The sequence below is a fragment of the Lipophrys pholis genome, assembly GCF_963383615.2.
Source record: "Lipophrys pholis genome assembly, chromosome: 21".
In the NCBI taxonomy this organism is placed as follows: Eukaryota; Metazoa; Chordata; class Actinopteri; order Blenniiformes; family Blenniidae; genus Lipophrys; species Lipophrys pholis.
In genome coordinates, this window is record NC_137649.1 from 7214848 (window position 1) to 7237377 (window position 22530).

At 38.8% G+C, this 22530-nt stretch overlaps 1 protein-coding gene across 6 annotated transcripts; it reads right to left on the reverse strand.

Annotated features, from left to right (window-relative positions):
* Window positions 1-9392: 9392 nt before the first annotated feature.
* Window positions 9393-18411, reverse strand: blk (BLK proto-oncogene, Src family tyrosine kinase). 6 transcript variants are annotated; one of them, XM_080490560.1, is made up of 14 exons: window positions 18219-18411; window positions 17333-17474; window positions 17108-17201; window positions 16967-16994; window positions 16080-16173; window positions 15300-15398; window positions 15070-15173; window positions 14816-14965; window positions 14314-14466; window positions 14033-14212; window positions 12782-12858; window positions 11886-12036; window positions 11075-11206; window positions 9393-10982 (listed from the first exon to the last, which is right to left on the reverse strand). In XM_080490560.1, the coding sequence occupies exons 3-14, from the start codon at window positions 17198-17200 to the stop codon at window positions 10780-10782; spliced, it is 1464 nt and encodes a 487-aa protein (XP_080346686.1). In that variant the 5' UTR covers window position 17201; window positions 17333-17474; window positions 18219-18411; the 3' UTR covers window positions 9393-10779. The 6 variants fall into 6 exon arrangements, with proteins under 6 accessions (XP_080346686.1, XP_080346687.1, XP_080346685.1 ...); XM_080490561.1 differs by having other exon boundaries at window positions 17108-17227; window positions 17333-17415; window positions 18219-18404; XM_080490559.1 differs by having other exon boundaries at window positions 17108-17227; window positions 18219-18337.
* Window positions 18412-22530: the final 4119 nt, after the last annotated feature.

Sequence of the window (22530 nt, forward strand, 5' to 3'; positions counted from 1 at the left end):
ACCATTCTTTGGAAAGACATCAATAACATATGAATGTTTATTCATTTCTCATTATTTACATCGCAGTTGACATATTTGACATTATCTCTTCCTGGGCTAACTTCCCAAGCAGATAAACATCCCCAAAGAAACTCCATGACACAGGTTCTTAAGGTTCATGAAATTTATTGGGTATCTTTTGTAAATCTGTAGCACAATATAATACAAATATTTATTACCAAATGCATAATTTAATGAGCTTTAAGCCGTCAATATGACTAACTAGCCTAGCCAGCATGTTTAACTATAATCATGCAACTATCACCCAAGCAAAGAAATGCAACATGCAATTCCTTTTTTAACTCATGTTGGCAGCATCATTATCTAGTGCAGATGTGTTCTTCATGTTTTAGGTCTCTCCCCACTGCAACATGATTGTAATGAGGGTCTCCTTACTGAGCCTTCTTAGGGAGCTTGGTGATGATATATTCATTAGATTCAGGTGTTTTGAAGAAGAGACATCCAAAACATGCAGAAGACGGGCCATCTAAGACTAAGGTTGTATAAAGCAAACACATTGTGATTCAGCCTGGGCAATATGAGTAGCATTCAATTCTTTGTTATGCAAACAGCATAACCTCAAGAAGAGTTTGGTCACCTGTGGCTAGCTTGGAACACTTTTGTACAAAAAAAATTCAAGCACTATCATCACATATCAACAGTGAGTTTTATTAGTCATGCTTCTATCCTGTACAGGGTTGCAGGGCGCTGGAACCAATCCCAGTTAACTATGAGTGAAGCCATGATACACCCTGGACAGGTCACTAGTCCATCACAGGGCAAATATAGAGAGACAGGCAACAGTTCACACATAAGGACGACTTAGGGTCACCAATTAACCTCACATGCATGTTTCTAGACTGTGGAAGGAAAACAGAGGAAACCCACATATTGCTATAAGGCAAGAGCGCTTAACCACTGCTCCACTGTGCGGCACTATGTTGTTAGTATTATTCAAAGAAAAACAGTCTGAACGTCTCTTCCATATCTGCTACCACCTCCTCCATTCGTTAAACTGAATGCAAAACGATTAGCGTGGGGAGTTTTATACCCCCGTTGCCCCAGTGGTCTGTACACAACCCCGGCAGCGGCAGGTCGATGTGCCTCTCACCCATCATACACTGTGCAGCGCCCCAAAGACACAGCGTGTAATCAGGAAGATGAATCATGTTGATAAGCTGAGTGCACTGCCTCATGGGACAAGCGTTTCAGGGCAGATTGCTGGTCTGTGGAGAATCTGCCAGCACAGTCAGGCCACTGCAGTCTTAAACAAAGCCAGAGCCAACACATGTTTGGAGGGGCTGCTTCTAACCATCATTCAGAACAAAGGGCACAAGACTGTGTAACAATGATAAGAAAATGCAACAAACCTTTAGAAATGTACCATTTAAAAAAATTTTCTAGCTTTCCCAAGTAAATCACATGCTCCTAACCTGATTCATGGTCAGGAACAGATGTCTGATGTGTTGCTATGGCTTCTGTGTGCTCACCAGCTCTCAGTGAGCCAGAACAAAGACGGGAGAAAGAGAAATGACGTTTAAACCTGATATTAGATATTGAAGTTACCATGACAGCTGTCTATTCAGAGCTGACATTTCTGTGGCTTTTATTTGAGGGTTTTCTATACAAAGACACTGAAATATGGTTCACTGGGTTTATATTTGAACTTCAACTGTGATAAGAAGGCAACTATTAACTTTATATTTGTTTGTTCTTGTAAACAACTTATGTGTCAATGTCAAGATCCTTTCAGTCATTTATGAAGCTCAGCTGTGTGACTTCTTCAGGCTTTCATAACCCCAAACCCCCAGTACTCTAGAGGATACAAAAATAATAATATGCCAGCAATTATCATCATTTCCAAATTGTGACATGTGCAGATAACAAATATACAATACCCACTCAACTACTGCTATCACGTACTGTAATATACTCTGATATTGACTCATGTCCAAAGAGGTGAAATACTGACTCTATTTATTTCAGATTGTAATGTTTATGTGCTTCTTTCTTCAGCACTCGATGCAGTACGCTTTTACTTCTGTGAGTCAAGATGCATTTCATTGCTCACCAGTCTTTCAAACTACACCATTTTCTGAAATAAACCAAAGTTGTACTTGGCACTAATAACAACATGGGCGTCCAGCGACCCTGATCCTCATACTTTTGATTGTTTTCACATGTAGTGAAAGGATGATGTTCATTTCCAGTATGTTTGAACCATGTAACAATTAAAAATACAAATCATTTTGATTATTATCAGAGACATGCTCTCAGTCCTTTTCATTAAATTGATACTATTATTTCCATAAAACCTTCTGATCACAGATATTCTGTACAGATGCAGAATTACATCTCAATCATAAGCTGGTACAGTTAGTTAAACACTGAAGCACATCCCAGGTCCAGTTTGAAGAGGAAACATGCTATAAAAGTGACATCAGTTTTAAAGTTTCCCTTTAATGATCGAAATATATAACTTACAGCGGAGCAATGAAGTGGTACAATGCGTACAATGAAAGTATAACGCAAACTGACATGACCTTATGTTTACATAGCAGCACACAGCATGATTTTGTACAGTAGATGCAATGGCTGTGATTCATTCTGATTTTGTTCTGGGTTGTTTGTTTTTTAGCATAATTACCTAACAGCACCAGTGTTCCCCTGCTGATCTTCTATTTATTCCACGAGGGAGAGACTTCCTTTATTCTGTGTATACCCGGGGTATAATCCTGCTAAATGAATTCAAGCTGCGTGCCTCAAATGTAAAACTGACTACTATAAATGGATTTTCTTCTTTCAGTGTGACTGCAGTGTTGTGACTCTTTATCAACATTAAGCCACCGGCAACAGAGATGCTTTTTTGGAATATTGGAACAAGAGTGAAGTATTTTAGACTTCACAGGGTAATGTAGTCGTGTTTCTCATGGCATAAGGTTGCCTCAGTATTTCATATTTAGTGCCCTTACTTTTTGCAGTTTTCCTTTCCTGACATGCTGCTCTGAATATGTAAATTTGACCAGACTTCTTGCCAAAGAAAATTATAACAAATAAAAGGTAGGGGCAAATTTGTTGTTGTTTGTCGAGGTCTAGATTGTAAAAGATGTTTTATAATGGTTTTATGAACACCACATATGATTGTTTATACATATACATAATCACCTGTTGTGGTTTTTCTGTGCAGGTCACTTCATGTATCTCGAAGAGGATGGTATTTCAAATGCAATCATCGCTTACTCTGGGAGAGAACCTGGAAGCGTCTTCCACCTTCAGCTTGCAGGTAATCCTATCTGAGTGTTAATATACAAGCTTTCGGAGCAGCTGCGGATCCGATGGTAGGTGGGTGGCCAATCTTTTCATTGCAGAAGCTGTGGTTTGATCCTCGCCTCTGCATGCACATGGGTTGAATTATCATAGGGTAAGACAGATTGCCATATCTCTCTTAATGGCTGGTGAAGACCTTCATGTTACCACTGATGTGCGAAGGAGTGAACGGCTGTGAAAATGTAAAGTGCTTCGAGACCACCAAGGTGAAAAAAAAAGGAATGTACCTATTGTGCTTTCAAAACAGCAGCAACATTTATAGTTTACTGTGGTTGTTAGACAAAGCTCCACATACACAAAACATACTGCTTGTTGATTTATTGTAATACTTTCTATGGACTGCGAACAGCTGTCTATTCCAACAAAAAACATCTCAAAAATTCAAACAAAAACCAATCTGCTGTAAAATTGAAGGAAAATCAATGGGACTCATTCTTTCTTCGCACGTTCAGAAGCAGAGATAAACACATCAATGTGTCACCTTCACACTTTCTTACAGATTTCGTTGTCTTCAACATAGTGTTTTACATGTTTTATACATGTGGTGCCTTACAAAGCTTTTCTGATTTCATCCATGAATGAAGCGAAAGTGCAGAGGATCTTTTAAAAAACAGAAGGTCATGGTAAAACCTCTGAGGGCTTTACAGCTTTATTATCCCACCTGCAGTCTGTATAACACCATCGCCAGTTAGTGTAAAAAACTTTGAGATAAGTTCTCCTGTGGGGTCAAAAGTCCAGAAATAGCTTTACGTGGCATTACGATTTAGGATGTTAATTGCTTGGTGTTATGTGCCAAATTAAAAAAAAGCATAAGGAGAAGATAGAAATATGGCAAGAATTTAACAAGCGGACTGCAGACGTTTATTTCTTTATAGTTCATTTGGTCCATTCTCCTGATGATTCTCTAGCACTCACACTCAAGTATTAAAACTGGCAGAATTATATTGGATGACTCTATCCAAACTAAAAAGAGCTTTTCTGCTTGTATATAGCATAGAAGTGTGATGCATAAATGATCAGTAAGTGAAATGAAGTTGGAAGAAAAAACACTGCAAGCCAAGACAAAGCTGCTCAGTTTTAATAATAAGCCATTTCAGAAATAAAGTAGCACAAAGTGTTTTTACACAAGAACAGGCGAGGAAACATTAAAACATGAGGAATGGTATGGAAGGCGATTCCTGGTGTGAGCCCACAGGTTTGGGGTCTGGTCAGGAACGGTTCTCCTGGCACTCCAGCCGTCTGAATTAACTTGTAGAGCTGAGTAAGTTCTGAGAGAGACAGGCAACCTGTGCAGAATGTATCATGCTGTTTGCCCTAATCTGGAAAAAGCGGTCCTAAGAAAATCCATAAAATCCAAGTTACAACATGATATAGGACACAGGAGTCAAGTTACAGTGCAGCATCTATCTGGTAATCTTCTGAATCACTTAATCTCATTCAGGTTTCAAGGTGCTGGATCCAGTCAAGGCAGGCTTCGGGTGAAAGTTACAACCTGGACAAGTCATCCGTCCATCATAGGGACTGAAGACCAAATTAGTGGAACGCTGCATTTCTCTAAAAGGGGTCAGGTTATGGAACAATCTAAGCACGGAAGCAAAAGAATCAAACTGGCATATAAAATATTTTTTAAAAAAAAGGAATTAAAACCAGCATATGTTGCAAATACAAATAAAATAATTAATAGAAGTATGGTTTTGTCCTGGTAGGAAAACTCTGATAGAAGTGAGTGGCTGTGCCTCTCAGACTCTATCGTCATTTTGTCTGTTGTATTTCTGTTTTTGACTGTGGGATATAAAGGGGCAGATTATATAAGTTCATATGTCCTTCTGCTCCCTTTCATTCATAACTTTGAACATTTTTGTTTGTTTTGTTTTATTTTGTGACGGAATGTTTTATTTTGTCAACGTATGACATAAACTAAACGAAACAGGACAGATTCAGTGAAACAGACAGTTACAGTTACACTTATGAACAATTTGGAGTCACCAATTAACTTCAAATGCCATAGAAATCTCAAGAAACTTGTTTGGCTTCCTGAAATGCTTTAACAATTAATATAGTAGTACGGAACACATTTACACCATGTTTACATATTCTATACACTTACTTGTTGATGTTTTCTTCGAATTCACCTCTTCTTTTTCCACTTTTTTTTCAAGAAAATGTAAAAGATGGAGAGAAAAAAAAGTTGTAAGATTTATCAGTCACCCAAGGTCAAAGCCACATATATGGATATTTACATTGACATCAGGTCCATGTACCACTGTGAGAACAGATATGGTGGCAGAAGGGATCTAAAAGCAGGCAGGAGCGCGGCGCTGCATACTGATCAGGGATGATCAGTGTTTTTTGTTGGTGAACTAACAAAAGACTTGTATTTGCACGACATGAGATGTCATGTGTTACGTAAGCCTGCAGCTGTGTTGTACCGCCCATTGAAAGCTTTATGTGATTACACGGAGTTCATTTAGCCGAGAGATGAATGCTCCAACTCATACCAGAAATAATGACTTAATCCTATTTCTCCATAAATGACTATTCACAAACCTGATGCCACCGTGCAGACAGATAGTCTCAGCGAACGCTGAGTGGTTGCATTTCAGTGTACACTGCGTAGGCCAGCAGTATCCTTCAGTACTTTGTACTGCACCAGCGCACATGTGATTAAATTTCCCCGTAGTTACCGGTGCCCTTGACTTACCAATGGGGGACAACCACTGTGGTCAATTACCAGATACATTTGGCAGCGGTGGTGTTGGGGTTGCTGCCACCTTTCTATTTCACACAATAAATTAATGGACAGAATCTCATCAATCAGAACAGAATATCAATCTAGCAGATGGTTTCTTAAATCCTTCCAAATCAGGCCAAAGGAAGAGCGTGCATCAATTTCATTCCGTGTGCACAGATTTAGTTTGTATTGGCTTCATCAAAGACAATCTCATTAGCACTCGTGGTTGCAGCTTGAAGCTGCACATTGATCAGAAACTAAGTCCAGTCAATTACGTCAATCCAATACACCACAAAAAAGAATGAAATCTCTCTCTCTTGCTCTCTCTCTCTCTCTCTCTCTCTCTCTCTCTCTCTCTCTCTCTCTCTCTTTGCACCCTTAAGCCCTCCTCAAGGACGTTGACGTCAGCTCAAACATCTGTGTGCTGCCCATAGTATTCAATGTGCCTGACAGTATTCATACTCATCAGTACCTTTGAAATAAAATATTGTTTGATTGAGGCGGCCTGACAGGCTTTTCAAAATGACTCAAGTGACTTTCGTCATGTAGATTAATTAAATTTTGACATTGTTCTGTAAGTGTTTTTGAATCCTAAGCTGCAGATCCATCAGAGTCTTATGATTAGCGCGATTATTTAATCTGCGCCATTGTTTTCTAATCACTAAAAACTGTACATATTTATTATTCGTTACTCTGCCACTTTCAGTATGAGAAAGGATGATTCTGTGCCAGATATCCAGGTAGATGCGAACACATGGCTTCTTGGTGGCTTAATGTTATAGTATATACACTGGCTCAACATAAATGTTGCTTACTGTTTGGTGCTGACAGCCTGAACTCACTGGATTTATTAGACCTTTTAAGTTCCACTGCCTGTTGAGTTTGAATGCAATAAACCAATAAAGTAGTGTGCCATAATACTAAAACAGGATGCTAAAACACTGCCTACAGCTGATAGAGTCCTACAGAGCGAAGATGCCATTTGCTTCGGGTATGTCAGGATGACTGAATCCTGTCCGTGAACACAGTCACTTGATGAGCTTTTATTATTAAAAATAAATGAGTGCAGCCTTGAGGAAGCAGAACGGATAAAATACAGCCATAGTGGGCACAGTCTCGGTGCATCGTTCCTCCTGATGGGCCCCGAATAACATGGAACAATTCTTAAACACAAGCATTCATTTTACAGAGCTCAGGAATAGATTTCAGTTCAAATAAGAATTATGAAATGATATAAAAAACTATCAAGCAAACCTCCCTCTCTGGAAAGAGGGGAAAAAAAATCACTCCCCGCCATTGCTCTCTTTCCTTATCGAGTTTACAAATGCTCATTTTGCAGAACGTTAGGTGAACGTCTGTCGTCGTTCAAGAGCCCTCATATCTACTGGAGCAAACACTTGTGATTGATTGACTCCATTAAATCAATGGCAGCAAAGCCCAGGAGGGGGAAAAAAAAACATGTTTATATGGAGCATTATGCCAAGTGAGCACCATTGAAAACATCATTGGAAGATCAAAGCACATCTCTTTTCATCTGTGGAGATGTGCGAGCGGTCTTCCCAGAGGACGGCGCGGGGTTATCGTCAACATGGGCTAATGATGTGTTGCCTTCCGCAGGGATCATTCATTAATCTGTGTCGGAGACACCGTCTCTTGTCATGATTCCTCTGAGGCACTGGTGTTGCACAGGAGGAGGAGAAGAGAAAGGCTTGGCCCTTTGCAACCTTTACCCTGCATGTCTTATCATCTTGTGTTTGGATCATTTCATGGTGGGCTGTAAGTGTGATTCTCTGCTAAACATGTTTTTTTTATGGGTTTTTTTAAAGTTCATCTGCTGACCCACTGGTGTTATGATCTGTGCATGTGCTGCTGAAATCTGATCTCAGTATTGTGTACTGAACTCCATCATCTTTATCCACTTTGCGCGTCATGGGGGCTCTGGAGCTGACAACAGGCTGAGGCAGGTTACACCCTGGACAGGTCATTAGTCCAGCGCCGGCCAAACACACAGAGGCAGACCATCACAGTCACACATGTAGGGAATTTTAGACTGATGAAGCTCATGTTCTGTCCTGATAAAACTACTCTCCAACGTAAGAAATCATATTTCTAATAGTTATTTGAAAATAATATGCTACACGTTGGTGAGCCCCACGGCGGTGAACGTGAGTGTGTGTAGTTGTCTGTCTCTCTGTCTTTTCCCCGTGATGAACCGATGACCTCCAGGATGTACCCTGCCTTTAACCAGCTGGGATCGGCTTCGGCGCGCTACAAACCTGCGTTTGCTCAAACGGTTTGGAAGATGAATGGATGCACGATTCTGTATGTCATAGTAGATGTTCCTTTTGGAATTTCAAGCTTCGTGGACATTGAAAATGAAGATCTGCCTCTCCTAAATGATGACGAATTACATCCAGATACATTGAAAGCCAAACAATTAGAGTGATAAAGGCTGAATAAGTGTGACCCGATTGGTGCGTGACAGGCTGGCTAGTGGGCTGAAACATCAGATTTCTGTGTGATTACTAAGACCACCATGCATACGATCTGTGGGGTTACACACAGTTAGGAACTTAATGCTTTAACAGCAGGATTGATGGTTGACCAGAGTTAGATAAATGAGTTTTGTGGCCACAGCTTCAATCAAGAAACAGAATTCTGATTTGAAAAATATCCCAGAAACTGTAATGGAAGTAAAGAGAACATTTCAGTACACAAAGTGCACAATGTTTTGACATTGTGAGAACACAGTTTGATGTTTTTGTTTCTTTATTTAAAATTAATTAATAACGGCATAAGCCATCCGCAGTTTATGAACAAGCAAAGATTTCAATGCTGTGTCACACTGACCTCTGCAGGATGACTGCAGAATGAAACAAACGCCCGAAGGATAGATAGATATAAATATAGATAGATATAATCTGAAAAGTACTTAATCATATGTAATGATAAATTAAACTGTACAAACTACCAGTTAACTGCGTTTCTGTCTTATTTGAATTACTCTCACACCCAAACAATATTTGAATGAATCAATGCTCAAATAAGACATAAATTAAATTGAATTAAAAATATCCTCAAAGAGATTCAAATTCAGGTCAAAGCATAATCTTTTCTTGTTATGACTGTTGGAAATCCTCCAAAGTTGAATTTCAGTGTTAATATTTTTTGATAAGACCACAGTGCTTCTGTGTATTGTTGTGATTGGAGTTTTGATGATCCAACAGGAAAAGTTTTATTGCTGTTTCTTTCACAGATAACACAAAGTATGTTGATGTGTCGTTTATGTGTGCCGCTATTGAGCGATTGTTTGATTCCCAAGCCTTTATTTCCATTTCAGTGAAATTATTTTAAAGACATTTGAAACTAAATCAGTGGCGTCAAACACATTTTAGTTCAGAGGTCACATACAGACCTATTTTATCTTAAGTGGTGAATATTAATATAACCGCAATATCCTTTAAATGTAAACTTTAACGTTTTTCTGTGTTGCGGTGCAGAGTATACGTGATGAAAATGTCTTTGTTTTCTCAAAACTGAACAATTAAGTAAAATCTTAAGATAAAGCTAATATTAATGAAATCTTCTGGTGCAAAATACAGTGAAATGTCAAAAAAATAAATAAACAAAATAAATTCTACTACAGCTGTTGCATTGTGCTTGTTTTAACAAACTCAGTCAACTGGGATTGGCTGCAGTACTCTGTGTGTCTATACGTTGGATGAGGTGGTATAGAAGATGGATGGATTTCATTAAAGTTGCTTTGTTAACCAGAACAGAAAGGAGACGCTTTCTTCAAAATTCCTTCTGAAGCCTTGAACACTTAACAAATATTTTCTCAGGAGAGAGAAATATGTGAAGACCTCCACTAATTTAGCATGTAAGGGATTTTCTTTTTTTTTTTTTTTTCAAGCTGTGTGGCATCCAAAGAATGCTGAATCACACTTCCTGTTTCCTGTCCATTTAGGAAATGGTGGGTTTTAACCCCTGGCTGCTTTGGCTGTGCCCTCTCTTATCTTAAAGATACTGTCTGGGGGGCCCCCGGGACGGAGGAGTTTACAGATCAGATAAAAAAAAACGTCTTGAACTTTGTCGTTGAAGGTTCTGTTCATGTTTCTCTTTTTTTTTTCAAAATAAATTGACAGAATGTAAATCTCGACCACAAAAATGTCAAACTTGTATTTCTATATTTTTTTCTTTAGTAAAGCATATTTCTCTACATATTTGCTGAATAATAGTTGACATCTTTAAAATAAAAAAGAAGAAAGAAAGAAAGAAGTGCAAAATAGTGTGCCTGTATTCTCAGGCTGCCTCTTTCTGTACCTCGCTGATGTGTCTATAACCGTACCTGTGCTGACTTTCCATTGTCAGGCACAATCTGCGTATGTATTTTCAGAGCCATTCTATTACACGCCTCAACAAAATCAGTGGCTTCCATTGAAATATAGGAACAATTACTAGCTGAAGTAGCAGCAGTCCTTTTTTTTTTATATATCTTTGATTTTGAGGTACGGCAGAAGAAAACGCCAAATAGTTTTTAGATGAAGTCAGAAGTGGTGTCAAAAGATTTGCATCAGTCAAGACGTTCGGCTGATCCTTCCTTCGGGCAGATGCGACACATCTCCTCCGCTAATCTCTTGTGTCTTGTGCTTCATGAGCAGGAAACACTCGTTCGTGCGTAATCATGGCTGCATCTCATATTGTCCTTCCGTGGCAATAAAGAAGTCGTTGAGAGTGTTCTGCAGGAAATCAAACGTTGGCCGTTCCTCGGGCTTCTGTTTCCAGCACATGGACATGATTTCATAGAGTTCCTCAGGACAGTCGTCCGGACGTGGCATCCTGTACAACCTGTCAAGGCTCCTCATCACCTCTGGGTTGGTCATTCCTGGTGGGAAGAGAGACAATGCATATATATTAGACTCAAATTTGTAATTTCTATTCATACAAAGTAGATCACTGATTTCCCAGGGTCTGTACCTGGGTACGGTATTCTTCCATAAGTGACCACCTCAGTCAGGAGAATCCCGAAGGACCAGACGTCTGATTTGATGCTAAACGTGCCAAAATTGATGGCCTCTGGAGCCGTCCACTTAATTGGAAATTTAGCACCTATTTGTCAGAAAGAGGACGAGAGAAAGTGAAGGAAAATTGGTTTTCTGTGAAGAAAATATTGGTGCGTGTTTAATTTGATAGGCCACAGCACTTGTGAGGTCTGATCTGCTCTGTGTTTGTTAAATTACATCTTTTTAAAAGTCAGGTTTAGTGTTATTGTTGTGATAGTTGGTGTAATCGGCAAATTTGAAGGAAACATTGGATACCTTTACTAACATTTAACATTGAATATAATAAATATCATTCAATTTATTTATTTATTTTTTATTCACTAGATTCGACAAAACTGAAATGGATCATCGTGACGTATAATGACTCGCAAATATATATACTGGGATACAATAATATAGCAATTGCACATCATTTTAATACTGAAATATAAAAATGTATTTATTTATGTATTTTGACTGTACTGTAATAACAGCAGTCTGAAGAATTCATTGTAATAATCTTGATCCCAATGCTGGGAATACTAGAGAAAGTATTTGTCTTAAAAAAAACTAAAAGAAAAAAGATCAAAATCCGAACAGCATTTTAACAATACAGTAATAAACTTAAAGTCCTGACCTTAACCATATATATTTATACATTATACCTGCCTCTTCCAGAACTTTAGGCTATAATTCTTGGTATTAAATACAGACATGCTGATTCCAATGAACTGTCCGTACTGCACCTTCTTGAGCGGTGTATTCGGACTCGATGATCCTGGCCAGGCCAAAGTCTGCTATCTTGCAGTGCAGAGTCTCACTGACCAGTATGTTGGCTGCGCGCACGTCACGGTGGATGTAGTTCTTCTTCTCGATGTACGCCATGCCTTCAGCTATCTGTCATCACAATTCGACATAAGTTTCAAAGCACTCTGGTTATTTGGACTGCATTTCACCCATACATTCACGCTGCTTTGTCCAGTTTAGGGTCACATAGAGCTGGAGCCGATCCCAGCCAACCAGGGGCGGAGGCAGGTAGGCCGCTGTCCATCACAGGGCAAACACACACCTCCAGAAAACCTGACTACTCTATATCTCAGACATGTTTTATTTATCTCTTTCCACAAAATGAGTTTGAAAAATTCACTCTTCAAGAGACAGACGAAATAGTGCTGCTCCAGAATGTGTGAATACATGCAATTTGTGATAGTGGGCTGAACAGGAAGTATCAACTTTCAGGAAGCCATTTCTGAGGGGTTAAAAAAAAGAAAATTGTGGGGGAGCTCACTGTGGATGGAAAAATAGCATAACTTCCTGTCCGGATGTTAATAATTGACGTAGGGTGAGGCTTTCAAACCAGACGCGCAGAAGCCACACCACAGAAACCACACAGTTTCTATGTGTATTCACTTTGTGCTGCAGCAGATTAAAAAAAGGAGATGTTTGCATTATATATATATATATATAGATATATAGATATATATATATATATATATATCTATATATATATATATATATATATATAGATAGATAGATAGATAGATAGATAGATAGATAGATAGATAGATAGATAGATAGATAGATAGATAGATAGATAGATAGATAGATAGATAGATAGATAGATATGGACAATGTTTCCGACCTGTGCTGACATGTCGATCAGCTTAGTTAGCTTCAGCTTTTTTCCTTCGTCTGTTTTTAGAAAGTCCAAAAGGCATCCTGCAAATGAAAAAAGTCAAAAACTATTTAATAGAAGAAGGGATTAAGATAAGATAATTTTTTTAAACAAAAAAGAAACAAATAAAACATTCATATATCAAAATCTGAATAATATATAAAAATAAATTGATAAAGGAAGTAAGCAAAACTGCTTTAGTTAACATTTTAGCAAAATGTATGATTGGAATTGCTTCGTTTCATATTCATTGTGTTCATTGTTGCTTGCGTGAAACAGTGAAACAACACCAACAAATACAAGTGAGCTTAATTCTTTCTTTTTCAAATAGATTGTGATATTTCTCAGAAGTTGATTAGAAATAGTTCTTCCTCTAAACATCTTGAGTGAGACGATTGTAGATTAGCCGAGAAAGGACGGCGTTGCACTTCCCCTCAAAGACGTATTTAGTTGTGAAATACATGAATTAATTTCCACAGAATTGATCCACTGTTTGTATTCAAGTTTTCTGCTTTTCTCTGCGAGTTGAACTTAGATCTTTGACGGTAGATCAAAGTATGAAGATTTAAGTTTGCCAATAAAAACAATCATCCAACTAATTCACATTAAGATCTGTTTGAAATATGTTGTGTGGCCTTTGTCTCACTATTTACATGGTTTTATACATTATATATGCAGCTGCGGTGCGACTGGTCCGTTTGTGGTTTGTTCTTTGTTACACTTGTAATAAATCATTTATGCGGTGATTGAGTGGTTAACAATATTAAGCATCACTTATTTTTCATCATTATTTGTAATATAGATTATACATTATACATTTTTTTTATATAGACATAAATATAATGCTGGGAAAAGCCGTCCTTGTTTTTTTTTTTAACAAAAATGTTAAACTACATAAACCAAAGAAACGTGGTCTGTTCAGTCTACATGTTTTCACCCACCTCTGATTAACATATATAATAATAAATAAATGCCAGAATAATCTGTAAAGAAAATGTTTTATACGTTGTAGTAATTTTTAAAATGCACATTTGTTTCGATGTACAGTGTTGTCGGTTTTTAAATATGTATGATAGCTGTTTGCAACCACTTACAACACAAGACTATATATAATTATTAATTAATGACATGTTCCTTTTTAGTTTTGTCTTTTTTTTTTTTTTTTTTATGTGTTAATGTGTGAATTTAAATCCCAAATTAAAATAAGAAACCCCCTACCATTGATCATAAACTCCGTGACGATGAGAATGGGCTCCTCCGTGACCACGGCGTGTAATCGGACGAGACGGTCGTGCTGCAGCTGCTTCATCAGGTTGGCCTCCTGGAGAAAGGCCTCCGGCTCCATTGTTCCCTCCTTTAAGGTCTTGATCGCAACCTTCTTGGTGTTTTTGTAGTAGCCTGAAAGTAAGGATTTAAACAGGTCGCTAAGGTCCCTCTGGATGTCGTCGTCAACACGAGGACAGTTGCTTCATCTCCTTTGCCCGGAGCTTCCCTCTTACCCATCCACACTTCTCCAAACTGCCCCGCGCCCAGTTTCTTCACCATTTTCAGGGTGTCTCGAGGAATCTCCCACTCATCCTGCGCCCATGGATGCTGCGGGGCCTTCAGCTTGCAAGGAGCGTACAGACGCTGACACAAACCGTCTGCTGTGCCTGAACATAATCAACAATATGTTTGTCACGAGATCTTGAATGCTAAAGAAAAGAATTCGTCACTAAACAGTTTTAAAGCTTCTTTGTACTTTCTGTGCGTTTACATTGACGGTAATGCTGAAGATGTGGCGTTTTTATCTTGTGGTTTTGTCACAGGAGTGAAAGGCTCACCGCTCTCGTGCAGGAAATGCAACAACGCATCGGAGAGGTTCGACTTTACTCTTTAACTCAAGTCACCACAGATATCTCAATATAATTCACAGCGAATGCGAGTGATTGATTCATAAGCAGGAATTTGTCAATGTTATAACTCAAAGAAATAAGTTGTGTGTTTGTGGTCATTACTTACGGCTGTAGTATTTAACCAGCTCCTGCAGGGATGGGAATGTGTTTGATGGGGAGATGTAGTATCCACCTTTGTCCAGACAGCGGATTTTGTAGTGTTTTACCATGTCCCCATGTTCTGACATGTGATCTTTGACCGTCAGTGAAAATGATCCTGGAGGAGATTAATACACGGTTATAGGCTGAGTGCATTCCTTATGAACTCTTCTTTAAACTGAAAATATCTTTATGTTTGAGAGTAAGATCTGACACAGTCACCTTTACAAGTCTCACTTTCTCGAACTAGGAAAGCCCCTGGTTTATTTCCAGGAGCTAAAAGCAGTCGTTCCGACTCCTTCCTGCTCAGATCCTTGATAAACCACCTGCCAGAGAGAAAGAGCCACAAAATCACACCTTGTGTTGCCACTTATGGTAAGAAAATAATCATAAAGGGATGCGTTTGAGCATTCCTACATTTCTTTTGCTGACATGTTCTGTGTTGCGCTTACTTTTCCACCTCCAGTGTATCTGCTCTGACTACATAATTACACGGTATGAAGCCCTCCTGTCCAGTCGTCAGTAATTTAGCCAACCACCATTCTCCATTTCTAGAAACAAGACAAATGCAACAAGTCAGGGCACGTGTTGATGTTCGTGCAAGATTAAATGAATCGAACTGAATTCGAAAATGCAGGGCTGTTCTACTTTAATCATCCTCGGGGCCACGAAAACAGGGAATTATTATTTATTAATGGTTGTCGTATGAAAACAATTACCAAGTTACAAAAAAAATGAATAAAACACCCATTCATGAATCTGTAATTACAATTTGCCAACTTAACACAAGCTAAAGTACAAATGTTTTTTTTTTCACATTTGTATTTTATATATATATATATATATATATATATATATATATATATATATATATATATATATATATATAACCCAAACATATACTATGATGTGTTGTTTAACCAATGTAAGATTTAAGACGAGGAAGCATACATTACTGGCAGAATGACAGACGAACATGCCGGGAAATAATGAATTGATGTGAAGAGAAGATGCCTCACGATGTGGTAGTTGAGTTTAATATTTAACTTTAATACATTTTGAAGCTATTCCACTGCCCTATCATATAAAACATATTTTAATTTAATATTACAATTCCACAATATTACCAATTGAAAGGGGGTCAAATATTGTTAATATCAATCCAGTGAAGTAATATTTTTTAAGGAATTGGTTTCGAGGCCACACAGATTAGGGACAAGATTGAGACTCACTCTTGCAGAACTTTAAGTTTGTCTCCTTTCTTGAAAGGTAGATCCCTGTCGTTGGTCGGTTTAAAGTCATGCTGCGCCACAAACACAGTATCATCTGCAAACAAAGAGAGTCAAAAGTTAATTTCTTCATAGACCCATTGTTTCTTTTTGTTTTAATAAAGCTTATTTTAACTGTTGGACAATGCTTATCAGCACTGCGTTCTACAGGCATCCATCCATATAAAACATTTGTAAAGCTGTGCCTCTTAGAGCAACGCGCATCCAGTTTGTTTTCTTACTGTCGGAGATGGTAAAATAACTTTCTTCTGTTTGCAATCTTATTTTATCCCCCGTGGAGAGCAGAGGAAATTCAAGTGAAGATACCGATCGGGATATGTAACCTCTTCTTACTGTGCGAGTGTCTCCGCACAGCGAACTGCACACGGTTCTTGCCGTTGTGTTCGGGTTTGTGTTGAAGCAGCTGCATAGTGGTCTGGTAGCGAGTATAGAGAAAATCACCGGTTGGCGCCGTGTCGATTTTGTATGTTCTTCGTGTATGTGACTGGGTTTTTCTCACACAATCTAAAAACATGCATTTAGTTAGGTTAAATATATTCTACTCATACATCTCCCTTTTTAAAGTTAACCTTAACTACATAAACTAGAAGCAGAATCTCACGACAAACAGTTGTGAGATTCAAATCTGCAAACCTCAGATCCCAAGTGCGCTTTTGTCATTTCTGAGCCACCAAAACCTACTAAGCATACATTAGGATACGTTAAGTTGGGTGTGAATATGAATATGTGTAATTTTCTGTATATCTCTTTCATGGGCTGTCTGGTGTGTCTCCCGCCTTCACCCATTCAGGATAGTAGAGAGAAGGATATGAAGAAAGCTAAATGTTTACCGTTATCTGAGGAGACGTTTCCACTCCCCTATAAGAAAAAGAGTTTAACAGTCAACGTACAGCAAGTCAAGGCGACGCTATGAGGCTATTGTGACAGGGTTTATTTCTGATATCCAGCAGAGCTCTGTAGAATCTGCTTACTATGTGTTGTGGGTAGAGGCCCTGCGAGATTTGCTTTCCTTTGTAGAATCTGTCATCTTTTATCAGTTTCTGACCACTGCATGCGCAGCCCATCCTGAAAGTGTATTGGACACTTTTTAACTGCAATGCATATCATTGAAAAGAAGCTTTAGAAATCTGATAGAACACATTTTGCAAAATGCAGTGAATCAGTTCCTGCTTACACAGAATGCTCATTTCATTTACCTGATAAGCAGATGAGCTTCACTGGAGCGTTTTTCAGTGGCCGCTCCTCCTGCCGCAGGACCTGATCTTTGACTTCATGCCCACTGCTTAGAACATAGACGAGAGTATGAATCTTTAGCGTGTCAAGTGGACGCCTCTGAAACTGTAAAGAGGAAGTGGAGTTATATGTACAGCGTCATACAGTTGCATTTCCATGTACTGGACATCCATGCCAATGTAAAAATAAAAAACAAAATCTAACATTTATCATGATTGTCTTACAAAATGTTTCCGTTAAACTTTTAAAAAGTGAAGAACTTTTGAAATGTTAAACATTTAAGAGTCCTTAATCTTATTTAACGCCCACCTCAAACCTGCCAGCATCTGAACATTTTGCAGCCACATACATTTGGTTTTTATCCCTGAGGTTTCTAATCACAACTGCAAATTGTTGAGTACATACAGAGTAAAATACCCAACACCACTAAAGAAGTGGTCACACATTCTCACTTTTCATGAAATAATGTGTGAAACGTGTCATGAAAAGTGATCACGCATGTGGATTTTATCTCAACGATGTTATTTCCTTAGTATGATGGGAATATAATAATTTGTAGTCTCAGTGTCAGTAAGCAATGAAACTTTAATCCAGTTTGTATATTCAGCATGTGTTCTTGTGTGGAAAAATTAATTATTGAATGAACGTTAACTTAATACTTGTTAAGTCTTTTCATATAAACACAGATGTCACGATTATCGGTAACTGTTAGAAACTTGTGTTTTATTTCTAAATCAATTAAAACACTTTGCCCACTTTCACTACAAATATTTATGGTCTATAATTGTACATTTACTCAAAAATAATTTTGAGACTGAAACGTCAAATTAACATTCAAAAGTTAAATACCTTGAAATTGTCCCTGGTGTGTCTTCAGAAGTACTCCAGATGCAAAATGTCTTCAATTTCCTCATTGAACTCTCCCTGAAACTTTCTCTCTCTCTCTCTCTCTCTCTCTCTCTCTCTCTCTCTCTCTCTCTCTCTCTCTCTCTCTCTCTCTCTCTCAGGCCTCCCATGGGGAACCACGTTGCGTTTACTGGAAACAGGCAGCAGTTTGTCTGTTTATTTTGTCATGTGAGGCCCTCCCTCCCCTCTGTGGCCCATTATCTCACAAAACAGCACTAAGACCACCTGCTGATTGAACCCTGATTAGTTGATATCCACCTCAAATGTTTGTAAATTAATGAATGCACTTCATTTATCAGGTTCAAAACTATACAAAACCTCCAACAAATGACTATTGGAGAATTACAATTGATAGTTTAACTTTGAAGTGCTGCTGCAGAGGTCATGCTTTTGCTGCTATTATTAAACGATGACTGATGACAGTTGTACTGTGTTGTGTAAGAGATCAACTGGTTTCGGTTGCTGTTGTGGTTGAGTGTTGCTGCATGCCTCGATGTGAAGACCAAACTTTTTGTTTCCATGACAAACTTCCCAATTCCTCAAGTGGCCTACAGCACTCTTTGTAGTGCATGGATTCTGGTCAGCCATTTGTAGTGCACATTCTTGCCACAAGAGGGACCTCTTGGCTACATTGAATTTCATTGAGTCTGTGCAGCTTTGGGTTTACAGTATATTTGTATTCCATCAGAGGCAAGGCAAGTTTATCTGTATCACACCATTCATACAGGAGGCCATTCAAAGTGCTTCACAAAGGCAAAGAAATACATTAAAGTACATTAAAATCATGGAAATAAAGGACAAAAAGCAACTAAAACCAGACAATAAATAGTAAAGATCACAGAGCTCAACATTTGTTTTTGTTTGTTTTCTTTATTGTGAATTGTGAAATGATTAAAATTACCTTTTTTTAAAAACAAAAAAAAATAAAGGATGTAGTTTATACTGTGCCATATCTGCAAACAATCCAACCACTCATCCATCAACCCATCTTCGATAGTCTTACTCTTTATCAAACTAAGAGCTGATTTCATCACAGGAAAAACCCAAAGACAACTAGACATTCACACCTACGGACAGTTTAGCGGCACTAGTTTACATATTACACAAGTCTAAGGGAGAAAACTGAAATGCCAAGAGAAAGCTCACGCACAGCCAACACATTACAAACCACATAGACAAGCTCAGAATCAAACAGATGACATTGTTACTTTGAGTCGACTGTGTTAACCTGAAAATGCCATTTCATATAAATAATACCTTATTATAGCCTGAACTGTCAAAAGATAACATAATTATAACCCTGCTAAAACCGTATCTCAAACTTAGAACATACAATGTCAGTGTAGTACAAAGCAACTCCTGGGTGAGAATTTCTTCCATCAACAAGTTTGGTAATGCTGTTTGGCTAACATTGTTTTCATCTCAGCTGCGTTCACAGACTATAACTCTGAGTTGGAATAGTAGATGGATGCATGGCGTTAACAATTTCTTGCTGATGTTCCCCATTTCCGACACTAGAGGGAGTAAACAGTCACGTTTTAGAGCTTGACAGTCAGTGAGCAGTAGTCATGAAGTCAACTGAACAGTCCTCCACCACATTTTGGGCCTTCCACTTTATGAATAACCTTTAGATGACATCTTGCATGATGACTCAGCGGCGTGGCGTTTCAGGGATTTTCATTCACTGGTACTTTTATTTGGCGCTGAGGCCGAGGCGACTGCAGATGTGAAAGCAGACGCGGAGGGGAAAAGTTGCAAGCCGGTGTGTGGTCAATCTATCAAAGTGTAACAATGCTTTGGTTTTTCACACTATGCAAGACAGTTAACCAGGTCTTTCCTATTCTCACCACACAATGCACCGAGGAGGGAATTCACCCCTCGTCTTCACAGACAATAAAACAAAACATGTCCTTGGGATGACTGTGATCATGACCCTTCCATACCCGCTTTGCATGCTTACGGTATTATTATTGAATATCGAGAATGAATCAAAGAAGTCAAAAGGAAGATATCATTCACAATGTACTGTAACCTATAAGAGCAGGGAACAATAAATCTTACAGCACCGGAAGTGTTTGTTTCCTATGGGGGGCTTTATACAACACGCAACGTGGGGATATTACTCTCTGGGCAACACTTCACAGGTTTTTTTGTTTGGACCACCTGTGCTGTGTGTGGGGACTGTGCAGTGCTGTAGTTCTCTAAAGGAACAATCTCACTTCACATTGCACACATACCCACAACCGCACACACACACACACACACACACACACAGATCCAAGCTGCAGGTGCATGGTGAGTGTTATTGAGTGCGTCCTGGTTACTAACTGCTGTTTCTCTTTATACTCCTTTCTTCCAGTTTTCCATCAGCCCTTGTTTTCTTCCCAGGGTTTAGCGGATGCTTGTGTACAGCTCTGCTGGGGTCCCCAGACATTGCATCCTGCCTGCAGAAGGGTCATAAGTGGCCCCACAGGATAACCTGAACAACAGTGGGAAAGAAAGTTAGCGTGGGTCTCCTTTCGTGATCCAGTGCAGAACGCGTCTCTGCCAAAAGCATACATGCTTCCATCGCCACTTTCAGCACCCTCGTTATTAATGTGAGTGTGCTCTGCATGTGACTGACGGTCTGTACATGGCTCATGGGCACGTTTTAGAAACGTGTGTGTTGTTCTGACACTACACTGTGTAAAATTGAATATCTAAAAGAAGCTGTGCTGTCAGTGTATTTAAGTTTATTTATTTGCACGCGCGCACGCACACACACACACACACACACACACACACACACACACACACCTTCCTTTTTGTGATCCCCCATCCTACATCACAGGAGGCCCCTGTTCGTCTGTGACTTCCCGTTGGTGTGGGAACCTTTTCTATCCTCTGTCACACATGCAGAGTGAGAGAAGGTCTCGCATCTACATTTGCCATAAAAAAGACAAAGTAATTGTCAATAAACAAGAAACAATTGAGCTCCCTCGATGTATTCAATGGCCACTTTTGCTCTTCCTCCAGGATGTACATGAGCCTGATTTTTCATAGTGCTATTTTCCTGAGTTGGACAGACGACAGTAACAGACATCAAGCACAACTTCTGCGAGTATATTGTATTATTGTTGGTTTCCCACATTTGAAACAATAAGCCCTTTTCATTGTGTGATCTTCTCATTTATGTTTCTTTGCTTGTATAAATAAACAGTGAAAGTATTTAGTCATGCTCCTCTGAAACGGGCCATTTCACGATTGAGAAGGTATCCGTCACACTTTATTTGATAATCATATAAACATGAAAGTCCTGCAGTGCCACAGCAGCCCGGCTGTACAGCTGCTCCAGAGGCAAGATGCTCTGAGGTAAACATAGCTTTGGGAAAACCCCTCATTATTGTGCTGTGGATGACGTTCTTCACTCTTCCAGTGTTGACTGTGGAAATTACTTTGTGCCAGCAGGCAGGTGCTTCCTCAAAAGAGATTTGAGGATTAAAATCTCCTCATTAAGGCAAACATTTTAGTGAAGAAAGATAGAAATATCCTTTTGCAGTTCTAAAAACTCATCATTATTGTTGTTGCTGACGTGGAGATTGAACTCATGTCACACTACAGTGTCATAAGAGGCCTATTTTCATGTGAATACTATGTGAAAAAGTATGAAGCTTTGCTTTGCTGCTATTTTATGATTTTTTAACAGGTTTTTTTTTAACAGTGCAAAATAGAAATAATACAGCAGCATTCCAAAAACTTTGGAAAAAGTTAATTTTTCCAGTAATTTTGTTCAAACTGAGAAACACAATCTACATGTTTCCAATTATTACACAAAAAGTGAAATATGTTAAACCGTTAATGGTGTAAAATCCTTGAGAGCATTTAGTTTATGTGTTGAACAGCGTGGGAATAACTCACCGAACCACTAACTTGTTCAAGATTTCCTGGAAGACTGGACCCTGACTTTTAACCCCTTCCTGACCTGTGCAGGTGTTCAGTTTGAAACTGTAGCTTTGTGATTGGTGGTCTGATGTCACGTGGCTCTGCCCACCTTCATTAGGTTTGAGTGTGGTTCTTTTGATATCGGCCACCAGGGGGCAGTTACTTTGAACTTTTCCATCAGAAGAAATTTATTTCTCTGTAAGCACTCAGGGAAGAATAACAAGACTTGTGTTTTCACTTTGGATTGTGTGTTTATTTAATACTCATTATAACTGAGTCTGGGCAAGACAGAGGCTGCTTGAGCTTTTTAACTGTGGGTTGTAATTTTCATCAC

Coding starts and splice junctions, on each gene's coding strand:
- blk (XM_080490560.1), bottom strand. CDS start 17,200: ATGGGCTGCGCATGCAGTGGTCAGAAACTGATAAAAGATGACAGATTC. Junction 16,174..16,966: donor AAACGTCTCCTCAGATAACG/GTAAACATTTAG, acceptor CTTTGTTTGCAG/ATGATACTGTGTTTGTGGCG. Junction 15,174..15,299: donor GATACACTGGAGGTGGAAAA/GTAAGCGCAACA, acceptor TCTCTCTGGCAG/GTGGTTTATCAAGGATCTGA.